This window comes from Cotesia typhae, unplaced genomic scaffold (assembly GCF_013202065.1).
Source record: "Cotesia typhae breed Kobodo isofemale line unplaced genomic scaffold, CoteBio_Ctyphae contig_27, whole genome shotgun sequence".
Lineage (NCBI taxonomy): Eukaryota > Metazoa > Arthropoda > Insecta > Hymenoptera > Braconidae > Cotesia > Cotesia typhae.
In genome coordinates, this window is record NW_027423733.1 from 3485410 (window position 1) to 3499558 (window position 14149).

The window sequence follows — 14149 nt, forward strand, 5'->3', positions numbered from 1 at the left end:
CAAAATGGCATACATATCTACCGCCGGCAACACCTACTGTCGGTAAAAACAGGTCGCCCATATCCACAGATGATACTTGTCATGAAGCTACAGTCGGTAATGTAGATACCAGCTTAGTGTGGGGCACGAACCTACAAATCTGTTTTACTGACTGGGTATACACCCCCCTGTTTAACTACTTGCATCAACTACATCTAAATCCTACGTGAGATGATAAAAAAAAATTTATAAATAAAAAACGAATGCATTAGTTCTAAAAGCCATGCTCTATTTTAACCAAAACAAAGCTTAGAATAAACTATCGATAATCATAAAGATTCAGTACACGAAAATATTTAGACACTGAACGTAAATTCACTACAATATCACCTTTTGTGGATAAAATTGTGTGCAACAAATTTCCAATATATACTTCCCACAGTGACAGGTCTATTTTCCGGTTTCTGTGACATTCGGAATGCAGCGATTGCGTAGTACGGATGGTTGGTATCACATTTTGCAAAATGAGCCATTTTGTATTGAGGCCTTAGACACACAGTCATCACAAATTTTTATCACTATTTTATAAATCATGTATCTATCAATCAATAATTAAAAGTAAAAATAAATATTTGTCACTTAGAAAGTGAATAACTTCAATAAAATATATATTAAGAGTATTTTAAATTGCCAGGTAAAGTGTTTCTTGTAAAGCAGTTATTATAAGACTGATAATGTCATATTTCTTCTTCGAAGTTGAACCAGCGCTTAAATGTAGTAGGAGGTGTGTAAGCCTACAATGCGAGCCTTATACGCTTTATGAATTGATTTTTGTGATAACATTAATAATAAATGGGCAAATATTATTTCTATAATACAGGGAAATATTTGAAAGTGTGGATATGTATGTAAATATGTTCTAGCGCAGAGGTAATAAGTGTAAAATGTTTCTATAAATTGATTGTCTAGAAGGCCATTGAATCTTAATTTTTTTTGTAACACTATTTACTTTAACCATAACATTACATGCATTGTGGTATTAATCATTGTCAAGTTTATGATACGATTAATTTATTTATATTTACTTAACGACACATTATCGCTTATCAAAACTAAATTGCAGTTAAATTTAAAATAATATGAATTAAACGATGATAACTTATAGCACCTTGATGTTCATCCAAATCATATGAGTTATCTATTTTTCATACGTAATCTCGTTTATTTTTTAATTTAACCGTTTTTTTATTTGTAATTTCAAATTATAATTATTAAGTTATTTGTAATTAATATAGAGTATGTTGATCTTTTCATTAACTTAAAATTAAAAGTAATTTTCAAAAATATTAATAAAAAATATATCTATTCCCGTGTAAAGAAGTCGCGGAATTCCGCAGGTGATACGCTAAACATCATGTGGACGTCATATTTTGACACAAATATGGATTCTGGATGAATTCCTGATGAATATACAAAGATAGTATAGAAATAGAGTTCTAGTGATAAATTGTACGAAAAATTTTATAAGAACATCATTCAATTCCAGACGTGTTTACAGATCTATTTACAAACAATGTTTTAAATTCCTCTTCAGTATCATTTCTTATGACAAAAACATACAGTAATTAAATGATTAATTTCTGCTATTGTTAATAATTCGAACGAATCGACACACAAATTCATTAAATTTGAGTAAACATTTGCTTACTCTGGCTCAAATAATTGACAGAAAATTAAAAAAAACTAAAGTTTGGAAAATCCAAAAGTGTACGCTTCATAATATTCATTTATTTAAAAAAAAAAAAAAAAAAAAAAAATTGTATAATTGATTTTTCACATTATTCGTGCACATTTTTTGCGTTATATGCTCGCGGAGCTTAAAAAAGTCCGGTTATTTTGTCAAACATAACAAGTCGAGATCTAGAGATTTTTAATGGTATAGATTATGTACGTGAATTAAACGTATTAAGATTTTATTCTCGATATACATCTACTCATATTTTCATATAAATACAATATAGCTGTGGTAGAGGTATTTTAAGACAACAAAATTGATTGGCCGTGACCCCTGATGGAAATACGATTCTGTCAGTAGTCTGAATCATTATTGTGGGACTCTGAATCAGAATGCCACCCTAGCACCAGTCTGAATCTCTCTGAAGGTGTTACAATAAGAGTCGGTAAGTTATATAAAATCAGATGTTGTTATTTTAGGTTATTATTTGCCATAAAAGTTTCAGACTCTGCAAGACGACTGAATCAGACTTATTTAAAGTTGTTGACAAAATTTCAAATGTGAAAGAATCAGACTTTTTCAGAGATATTATGAAGTAATATCAATAACTTTTATTTCTTGAAATAATGCTATCAATTTATCGTTGTTGTAAGTAAATCATTTTATAGAGAATCTATATTTTCCCAAAAGGTTATGAAGAGTTGATAAGATTTATTCAGTTTAACAGTAAAAAAAATACACTGAGAAAACAGTTTATTTAAATGAAATGAGGCTTGTTAACTATAAATAAATCTCTTATTTAAATATCACCAGAAATATTTATTTGATACAAACAAATTGATTTATTTGAGACAAAGTTCTAGTATATTTTAATGAAATCCAGATTTGTTTATAGTTAACAAATAAAATTTAATTAAAAAAATATGTTTCAAACATAAACATGGAAGGTTGTATGATAATTTGTTCTATAAAATTTTTTGTTTCATAAGATACTTTTACATTTTTAATTTCAAACGTAAACTTTTCCCGCGCAATATTAAAAATTCATAAATAAATGAATTTTTTCAGGCAAAGCTATAATCATATGAAAAGTCATTCGTTCGTTGATTTTACAGCTCAAATTATGATAAAAAAAATTAAAGTTTTCTTTTCTCATATTAGCTAGTGGTATTAAAAAATTTAAACTGACTAATCCGCGAAAACGCCTCCGGTTTAAATCGATAACTTAAATTATCGATGAAAATTATACATTTCTTATATATACAAAGAGAATTTTGACATTTTCTTAATAAGAAAAAATTTTAATTTAGATTTAATACTGCAATACACATTAATTCAATGAAAATAACAAACAATTATTTTAGTAATAATAATGATAATGATAAATATTATTATTGCTGTCATTTTTAACATCAATTTATTATTACCGATATTATTACTTTTAGTATTATAATTAGTATTATTGTTAAAAAGTGTTCCTATGCAGAGATATCTGAATAAAAAATTATAATAGGGACAAAATTTAAGCAGTTATATTCAACGCTGTCTGAACCGAAATAATTCTGATTCATAGAACTAAACAATTTTTTCATATTTATTCATTTAATTAATATTAGGAAAAAAAGGTATGAACTACTGTTATAATAGAAATTTAAGAAAAAGAACGAACGTAGAATTTAAAATAAAATTTGCAACCTCAGAAAAACGTCATGCTTACAGTAAACACAGTCGGTAGTCTGACGCTCCGTTTATAACGAAATTTTTGAACGGAACTTAGTGCCAGATTCTACCGAATCTGTGGATTATTTTTTTTTTATTTAGTATTATAATTTTAAAAATTTTTGTTTTGTTGTTTGTGCTCATTTACTTAAGTATTTTTTTTAACTTTAAAAGAAGTTAGTAATAGTTATTTTATTCAATTTCTTGTTAAGTTTAAGATAAGTTAATATATTATAAGTATTAAGATGTCATATATACATAGAAAAAGAAAATTTCTTGAACTAAGAAAATTGTAAGGAAGACCGAAGTTATTTTGGAGCAAGAAGGAATTTTCTTGGCTTAAAAAAATTAACTTCATTCAAGAAATTTTCAATCTTCCTTAAGATTTTTTGATTTAAGAAAATTTACGCTTGACTTAAGACTTTCTTTCTTTCGGTGTACCTCAAGTTTTCAATTTACTTCTTTTGTAAGAAAAATACGTAAGCACTTTTAGAATTCGCAGGCCATCTTACTGATTGTACAGTCTCATCATCTATTTGGATCCATGATAAATTATATTTAATCATCGCAACATGATGATTTTCAGAATTACCATCTTTTGAAGAGTTAAATATAGCACTTACAATAGCATAGTTTGTATTACATATTGATATTTTTGCTTTGGGTACCGATTTTATAAACCCTTTTTCCTATTTATTAATTTATTGTTTCCTTTGATGGGCACATGTAACTTCACAACTAATATCTGTTGCAAGGAATTTAATGAAATTTTTGTTAGCGTTTCTTTGACTTCTATACAATTTTCACAAAATTTGAAATTAGTAAACCAATATCCAAATGATGAATCAATTAATTCTTGTAGTTCAAATGTTTTTTTCTCATCATATATTGAAACATGTAATACATTTTCTAGTATACTGTAAGAATTAGAATAATTGCATGTTTTGCATCGATCATTAATTTCTAATTTAAATTGTACTAAATTTCTAATATCACAATTATAATTACAAATTTTAAGAAATACTGATACAGGATCGTTATTTGTCATAGAATAAGGCTGCTCTATTAATGACTCTTTAATGTCACTGGACTTTAGAAGTAATTCGCGATTATTATATTTGCTAAATAAATTACTAAGTTTATTGTTGACAGATTGATACTTTAGGCCATGATTGATTAATATCGTCCTAATTATTGTATTATTAAACATACATTGAATAATTGAATTAAGACCATCGGAAACGTTATCACAGTTTTCGATACCTCGACAATCTAATAAACTAAGAGAAGCTTTTTTCGCATTTTTGAGTTCAATTTGAATAGAATGTTCTTCAACTGCCCAAATAATGTCCCATACCTTTTGCCAACGTGTATCAGGAATTGGTATGGTAGGTAAATCAGACCTATAAATTTTTCTTAAACAATTATATTCTTTAATTGCTGAAGAGCTTGCTTTAACGGAATGAGGATCAAAATTGATTAAATGTAGTCCACGTAACTCTGTTACACGAGATAGAGCTACATAAATTTGACCAAAATTAAAAATGGTGTTCCCTGCTTCAATGATGCATTGAACTTAACATTTTTTAAACTTAAACCTTGACTCTTATCCATAGTTACTGCATAACTCAAGCATAATTGAAATTGTTCTCTTACAACGAAAGCTCTTTCAAATAATTGAAATTTTACTTTAATACCATTTTAAAAATCAGCTCCTAAATTATCATTTATTATTATTATGATATTGTTGCTAGTAAATAAGACAATGCATCAAACGCATAATTACAATACGAATTATCTAAAAATTATGATTATTTGAAAACCGCTCAATCGAATAACAATGCCACCTACAGGAAATGACAAAACATCATAGAATGTACACACTGCTTAATGAGAATTCTCGAGATCCTGAACAGCTGGTATATCCGAAGAAAGTAAAACTCAAACAATGTTTAGCGTATTATCTATTTGGTCTGGTTAATAAATTAAATTAAATTAGAACAATATGGTTAACAACATAGACATAGGTTGTTAGATAGTTTAGTTAGTAGTTTACTCTGTAAATTTTTTTGTATTCATAAGAAATTTTTTTACATTCTTAATTTAAAGTTTGTACTTTTCCCACGGATATGAAATGTTCATAAAATTATTATAAAAATAAATTAAACTTTTATTTTCCGTAAAGAAACTAGTAGCATCGATAAAATTTCATGAAAATTAGTCGCGTATATCTTTTGAATGAGATTGATAGACTTGAATTATCAATCATAATATTTATATTTTATAAAATCGTAGGAAAAATTTTTTATATTTTTTGTAATTTAGGAAATTGTGAATTTGGATTTAATACCACAATCCTTAATAATTTAATAAACAATCGTATTGTTCAATATTATGAATGCAATTATTTTTAACATCAATCTATTGTTATCATTATAATAACTATCAGTATTATCTTCATTTTTATTGTTATTATTAGCATGATTATTTTTATTACATATTATTATTATCATAATTATGTTGTTAGTAAATAATACGATTCATCAAACTCAATGAATGTAAGCATTATGTACAGAATATTGTCGTTTTGAATGTCCGCGCAGTTCGGTCGCAGTATAGCAGTGCCACCTATATCTGTAAAACACTCGACCAGAATTACTTAGGCAATGATCAGCTGACTATTACATAGAAACTAAACCCAAACAATGTGAGCTCTTGTAGATATTGAGTCTAGTTAATAAATAATACTTAATTTAAAAAAAAGTTAATTTAAAAAAATTCATATGTAAAGTTGATAGATAGTAAATTCTAGAGATTTTATTTAAAAAAAAAAATTTTAACATTTTATGTGATTGAAAAAATTTTCAATTCAAATTATGTACTTTTACCGCGGAAAATTAGTGCACAAACAATTGTAACAATAAAATCACGTTAAACTTTTATTTCTCGTAGAGTAACTAATAAGCATTAATAAAATTCCATCAAGTATATCCTTTGGTTTAGATTGATAGACAAATTATTAATCATAATATTTATATTTTATAAAATCGTAAAATAAATTTCCATGGTTTTTATAATATTGGTGATGATTGTTACTATTTCTTTTATTTTCGATTTCGAACTTTCTAACTACAGTTTGTGTTAGAGTAACATTGACGAGCCCTAGTGAGCATCGACGCAAGCTCATAACTTTTTTTTTTAACTGTAGTCTCCCATCTAGTGGAGAGTTACCATACATTCTCGAATTATTTAGTCTGTGGCATGTCACTTTCTCCATAAGAAAAAGTCAAAATCTAAAAATCTGGGTCGCTATAGTTTGTGCTAGAGAATTTAATTAATTTTAAATAGAATTTATTATTTTCAATGACCATTATCAATTAATATTGATAATATAACATATAATGTATAATTATAGAGTAATATTGGAGAAAAAAAAGTTCTGTAGAATTAATAAAATTTTCCAACCTAAAAATATCGTTCTGCTTACGGTAAACACATTCGGTAGTCTGGCGCTCCATTTACAACGGAATTTTTGAACGGAACTTGGCGCCAGATTCTACCGAATCTGTAGATATCGAAAAATTTGGGTCGCTATAGTTTCTGCTAATTAATTTTATATCAATTAAAAATACATTTATCAATAGAATAGATTGTAATTAAATTAAAATCGATATATAAGTGAATAAATTATATTGAAAAATCTTTTTCAAGCATAAAAATTTCAATAAAAATTTCAATAAAGTAAAAAAAATTTCGTAGCCTAAGAATACCGTTCCCATAGCTGTATACACATACTTGGTTCTTCTAGTTTTGAACTGAACTTGGCGCCACATTCTACCAAATCAGTGGATTAAAAATCGATCAGCTATTTACATGAATTGAATTTATTCATGAAAACAATTTATCACAAATCATATAATTAACACAAATAATATAGTTAATGAAATAAATTATTCAATACGCTGAAAACACAAAAAAAACAATAACCAAGAATAGTTTTAACAAACAATTCTTGAATAAACTCATATATAAATAAAAATAATCCTAAATAATACAAAATCAAGTGACTTGGAGAGCAATGTGATTGGTCTGGAGTCAGTTCATATTATTACCGCGTTATTTGAATTGAGAATACACGATAAATGATGACAATTAAGTTAACCAACGGCTGAAAAATTTCATAATTTTTTCTACTAAAAAAATTACTAAAAAAAAATTATATCTGGAGAAAATTTGAAAACCTACACGTGCTATTTTTAAAAATATTTTGTAGTACTAATTACATGATTAAAAAAATCAAAAAATTAAAAATGTTGGATAACTCTTGTGTCATCGACATATGATGAATTTTTCGAACAAATGTTACTTACAGTGTTTTATTTTATTTTTAAATAAAAATACAGAAAGTCACATCATATTTTATTATTTATATAATTATTTACTGAAAATGGTGTGGATTTAATTGCTATAAGTTTCGTACTAAATTATTTTTATAAACTTATTTGGATATTTGCATAAAAATTAAATTATGCAACCACTATTTTTCTGGCTAAATATTATAACGGATCAATGAAAGATTAAATAAAAAAATTAGAATTACAGTGAAAATAAAAACGAAATTATAGTAATTCATGAATATAAAATGTACGGCCCTGGTTTAAACCAAGGCTCTCCAGCGAATGATTTGATAACGTAGGTAGTGACATCTGAAAGCGACTAAAAATATCACACTGATTTTTAGAACTCACTAAAGTTAGCGACCCAGAGTATTTTTTCTTTTAATTTTTAAACTTTTTTTTATTACATCGTTAGTTCGTCGTTTATTCTTCATTATTCACGATTCACATTTGTTTGTTCTCTATTTATTTATTTGAAAAAATTTACGAATGATATGCCTTTAAGTGAGCCCCCTTTCGCATTTTTTAATATTTTGGTAGCAATACGGGTCATTAAACCTGTGTTTTTAATTGCTCATATGTATAGAACATTTTTTCCTACTTCACAGTGTTTATTTGTTGTTTAAGTAAAATTTTTAATTAGCTGAATATTTGTATTCAAAATATTTGCACTGCGCATGCGTCAACATTACGTTTAGACTTTTAGCGGGTGCCTCAACCTAGTCCGAATTAATACTTTCGAAAATGTTGAATTTCTATGAAACTGCAGTCTCTGTAACGACTGAAATTACAAACGGAATATTTGTTGAACGTTATGTTTGATACAAAATATTCTTTTTAAACGTGTGAAATATCAAATAGTTGATTCGGGAAAACGTAATGTATAAAGAATATTCACTGTTAAGAACGTCATATTTCTGAAATGTAAAACTAATAAAAGCGTAAATATTATTAAATGTAATGTTTCAATATTGCGAAAGATTCTAAGCGTGAGGTTTCATCAACGTAAGGGTTCTAAAAAAAAATCAATTGACATTATCGACTGAAAAAAAAAAATTCCAGTTGATATAGTAGATTTGTCATGATAACAAAAAATAAAATCTCAAGAAGAGAAGTGCAAAATATTATAATTTAAAAATAAATATATTAATTTTATGTCGCATTAATGTCTGAACAACCTTAAAGATCACAATGAACGCTCAAAAATTAGTTTTAAATAATGAAACAAAATAAGATTAAAAAGTAAACGAAATTTACTATCCGGTTAATCTCATTTATCTTGAACTTAAAGTTAAATTATTTAGTTAATCTGAAATTTGGGTCCAGAGCATCTCTACATAAAATTTGTGTACATTTAAAAATCCCTCAGAAGAAAATCTTTGCATGAAATAAGTTTAATTAAAAATGTTTTAAAAAACAATTTATTATATATAAATTTCTTTACATAAAAAATCTCTCAGCGAAACTACTCCAGAATAAAGCGTCTAAGCGAAACAACTCTCAGAAAAAAAAGCCTCAGCGATTGAACTCTCAGCAAGATATCTCTCAGAAATAAAAGCAGTATTTATTGCTAAATTTATGCTTTCCTTTATTAAATATTTATTATTGTTTTATTAATAAAGAAATATATGAACTTAGCAACAAATACTGCTTTTGTTTTCTGAGAGATATCTTGCTGAGAGTATTACCGCTAAGGTTTTTTTTTCTGAGAGTTGTTTCACTTAGACTTTTTTTTGAGAATTGTTTCGCTGACAGATTTTTGATATAGAGAAATTGATGTCAGTAACACAGTTTTACTCCAGATTACTCAACTCTGCGACATACTGTACTCCACCAAAGTAATTCTTTCCCAATTCTTTCACTACTCGACACTACCTTTATTCAAATTTAAGTTCATTCAGTACCAAGTGTATTCAATGATCCGAACAAAAACAGTTTCACTGTAAAAAAATTGCGCCAAGTCCACGTTCATAAAACTCATCTCAATAACGTTTGCACTTTACAAAAAAAAATAAGACTCGATATAATAATTGTCATTCTCTACAAAAAAAAGTGAAATACAAAAAAATACCAAGAAACTGTCATAATGTTAAAAAAATTGAAAGAAAATTTGTTGAAAATTTAAAAATTAAAAAAAAAATTTTTTTATCGTCTTTGGCGCGCGTCATTGAGTACTCCAAATTTTTTCGGAAGAATGTCAACCCGAGAAAAAACGATTTTGCTCGAATTTATGTAATTATGTATAGTTATACATATTCGGGCTGATCAGCTCTAATTACATAATATATGATTTCATACATTCTTATACTTATAAATTTACATTAGTCAAGCATACTCAACTCATTAAAAACACTGCTTACTCGATTAATTATGAGTTTCAGTGAAAAAATCCGTTTTTAAATTTTTTTTTAAATGTTTAGTGGACATAACTATCAATATCGTGGTGTGGTGAAATCATCTGAAATTATATAAAATTTTTGGATTCAATTTTTTTCAGCTCTGCCATTAAGCTTCAATGAAGAAACTTGATATTGCTTAGTTTAATTGTAATTAACACATTTTGATTGGCAATCACACCACATTTTCTCGATTTAGTCGGCCATATGTTTTATTTTCTAGAGCACTCAATTGTATCCACTTTGAAGTAGTTTTCATAACCAAACACGAGAGGGCGTTTTAGTAAAATCATAAATGATGTCTGGAAGATTAAAAAATTTCAAATAACATACATATGACATGTCGATTTTACCTAAATTTTGTAAAACTTATTATTAAATAATAATAGTTGATTAATTAAATTCATGCATTTTATAGGTTGACTTAATTATAAATTTTTAATCATTAAAAGGATGTTTATTTATCCTGAAAAAATTTGGGGTACTCAATGACGCGCGCCAAGTACGATAAAAAAATTTTTTTTTTAATTTTTAAATTTTCAACAAATTTTCTTTCAATTTTTTTAACATTATGACAGTTTCTTGGTATTTTTTTGTATTTCACTTTTTTTTGTAGAGAATGACAATTATTATATCGAGTCTTATTTTTTTTTGTAAAGTGCAAACGTTAATTGAGATGAGTTTTATGAACCTGGACTTGGTGCAATTTTTTTACAGTGAAACTGTTTTTGTTCGGAATTCACATCTTTTTGTAAAGAATGAAAATTTTTGAAACGAGACTTATTTTTTTTTTTGTAAAGTGCTAATATTATTGAGATGAGTTTTAGGAACGTGGACTTTTTAGTAATAATCATTTTAGTAGTGAATCATTTTAGTAATAATAATGATAATGATAAACATTATTATTGCTTTCATTTTTAACATCAATTTATTATTACCGATATTAATACTTTCAGTATTATAATTACTATTATTGTTAAAAAGTGTTCCTATGCAGAGATATCTAAATAAAAAATTATAATAGGGACAAAATTTAAGCAGTTATATTCAACGCTGTCTGAACCGAAATAATTCTGATTCATAGAACTAAACAATTTTTTCATATTTTTTCAATTAATTAATATTAGGAAAATAAGGTATGAACTACTGTTATAATAGAAATTTAAGAAAAAGAAAGAATTTCTTTTGAAAGAATTTATTTTGATATATTTTGTCATTTAAAAGTTTATTGTCCAAATGTAATACTGTTCTACTCGAATTGAAAAGTCAATAAATAACAAAATAAGTACAGCAACGACACTTTATTCTATTAACATCTGTGATAGTCTCTCTAAGATTTTACTTCACTTTTCTACGTTACTAACCTAAATCTTGAAATGGCTGTATTTTTCATAGCAAATTATCCTCTTGAAGCTACAGTTGATGTAAAAATATTTCCAGCGCAGCCCCTGACGGGTGTAAGTGCAAGCTGCGAAATATCTTTTTTTAGCTTTAGTCTCCCGTCTAGTAAAGGATTATTATGCATTCTCAAAATATTTAGTGAAACTGTTGTTACTGAATAACTAAATGCATCAAACGCATAATTATATTAGGTATCATCTAAAAATTACGATTATTTGAAACCCGCTCAATTGAATAATAGTGCCACCTACAGGCAATGACCAAGAGATCATAAAATATGTACACCGTCCAATGAAAATTTTCTAGACCTTGAACAGCTACTAATCCGAAGAAAGTAGAACTCAAACAATGCTTAGATTGTTCTGTGTTTAGTTTAGGTAATAAATAAAATTCAATAAGAAAAAAATGTTTGAGAATATAGACATATAAGAATATTTAGTAGTTTATACGAAAAATTTTGTATTCATATAAAAATTTTAACATTATTAATTTAAGGTTTGTACTTTTCCCGCGCAAAATTAAAAAGTCACAAATAAATGGATTATTGCAGGCAAAGATATTATTATATAAAAGGTCGTATGTTCGTTAATTAAAGAGCTCAAATCCTGATCAAAAATTAGTTTTTTTTTATAGTACTAGTAGCATTAAAAAACTTAATATGACTAAGAATCGTTTAATCTTCAGTTTTAATCAATAATCCAGATGATCAATGGGAATTTTAAATTTTTATATACATAAAGAAATTTTTAACGCTTTTTTTTAATCAAAAAAATTGTTAATTTAGATTAAATACGTCAATGCACAATAATTAAATAATAACAATAATTATTATAGTAATATTTATTTATGAATATTACATGTTAAGTTAAATACTGCATACAAATACATCAAATTCAAAATTATACTTCTTATTAGGATAATAGCCATTAGGATATAATAATAATAATAATAGCCATTAGGATATAATAATAATAATAACATTTACTTCTGGTAAAAATATTCTATAGAGATGCATAAAGCACCTGTGCATAGACACCAGAAGGAATATAATACATTTATAAAAATTTATACAAAATATTAGAGTAACTTAGTCAGTAGTATACAAAGTAACTTAAGAATAATTTTACTAATTTTTCACAAAATATCGATTAGTATTAATTAAAGTTTAATTGAACTAATCCATCTCGCAATACGTTTTCTTAATCTTTTATTATAATTTAGTTCTTTCAAATTATTTGGAAGTCGATTGAAGTATTTTATTGCTATGTAATTTGCATTTTTGGTACTTATTGTTCTATTAACTTTTGGAAGAGTTATCTGTTTAGACCTGGTATTAGTTATTCTCTCAAAATATAATTTCTGACAATCATAAAAGTAATGATTTAAAGCTTGGATAATAAAAGATTGTTTAATCTTCAGTGGTCTTAACAAATCATCCGTAATTTTCATTTTGTTTAACAATGTATTTTGCAGATTTACAATCGGTTTTAAAGCGTTCTCATAGGCACCACCCCATGCAATAATTCCATAGTTTATAACACTTTCAAAAAGACCATGATAAATAATTTTCAGTATCGATGGGTTTAACCAATTACTTAATTTATAAAAGAGGAAGGTAAAGTACTTGACTTTTTTCATTAGTTCGGAAATATGTATGTTCCATTTCATATGGCAATCAAAAACTATCCCCAAATATTTACAACTTTCAACTCTTTTCAACTCTCTATCTTTAATGAACAAATGAAAATTACTAGGTACACTGTCCGTAGAACAACTAAAATTAATAAAAGTAGATTTATCAACATTCAGCGTTAGCTGATTGCCTTTTAACCAATGGTCTAGCTTATTTAACCAGTCAGTTAAACGGTCAGCAACGACCAACCAATTACATCCACTACACAGAACTACTGTATCATCAGCATATGATACAAGCGCTTTAGGAGGTAGAATACTAAATATATCATTTATGTACATTATAAAGAGAAGAGGCCCTAAGATAGTCCCTTGAGGAACACCAATTTTTACTAATCTATAATCACTAGAACAATTATTTAATTTCACACATTGTTCTCTACCTGTTAGATAATCTACAATCAATTTATGGGGTAGACCTCTGATTCCTTTGCGCCACAATTTATCTAACAAAATTTTATGATTTACTGTATCAAAAGCTTTGGCTAGATCCAAGAAAACCAGTACTGATGCACGATTCTTATCTAAATTATCGTATATAAAACTAGAAGCAAAAGCTAGAGCATCATCAGTGCCTCTGTTCTTCATGAATCCAAACTGTTTATCTGAGATCAAGTTATTACTTATAGAAAATTCGTACAATCTTACATAAATTACTTTTTCAAATATTTTAGCTAAATTAGATATCAGTGATATTGGCCTGTAATTAGTTGCCAGGTGTTCATTGCCAGATTTGAAAATTGGTATTATATCAGCTTTTTTCAGCGCGTTAGGCCAGATTGCATTACTAATACATAAATTAAAAATATATTCTAAAGGTAAACTAATTT

General features: G+C 26.7%; 1 protein-coding gene across 5 annotated transcripts in view; it reads right to left on the minus strand.

The window, feature by feature from the left end:
• Stac (C2 and C2B_Munc13-like domain-containing protein staccato) overlaps window positions 1-14149 on the minus strand; it is an 80364-nt gene that overhangs the window by 32144 nt on the left and 34071 nt on the right. Inside the window, exon 3 of one of the 5 annotated variants that reach the window (XM_074240529.1) lies at window positions 370-525. The exons of the other annotated variants lie outside the window; for them this stretch is intronic. Within the exon in view, the coding sequence (XP_074096630.1) occupies window positions 370-525 (156 nt within the window). The remainder of the gene's footprint in view (window positions 1-369; window positions 526-14149) is intronic. 5 annotated transcript variants of the gene reach the window in all.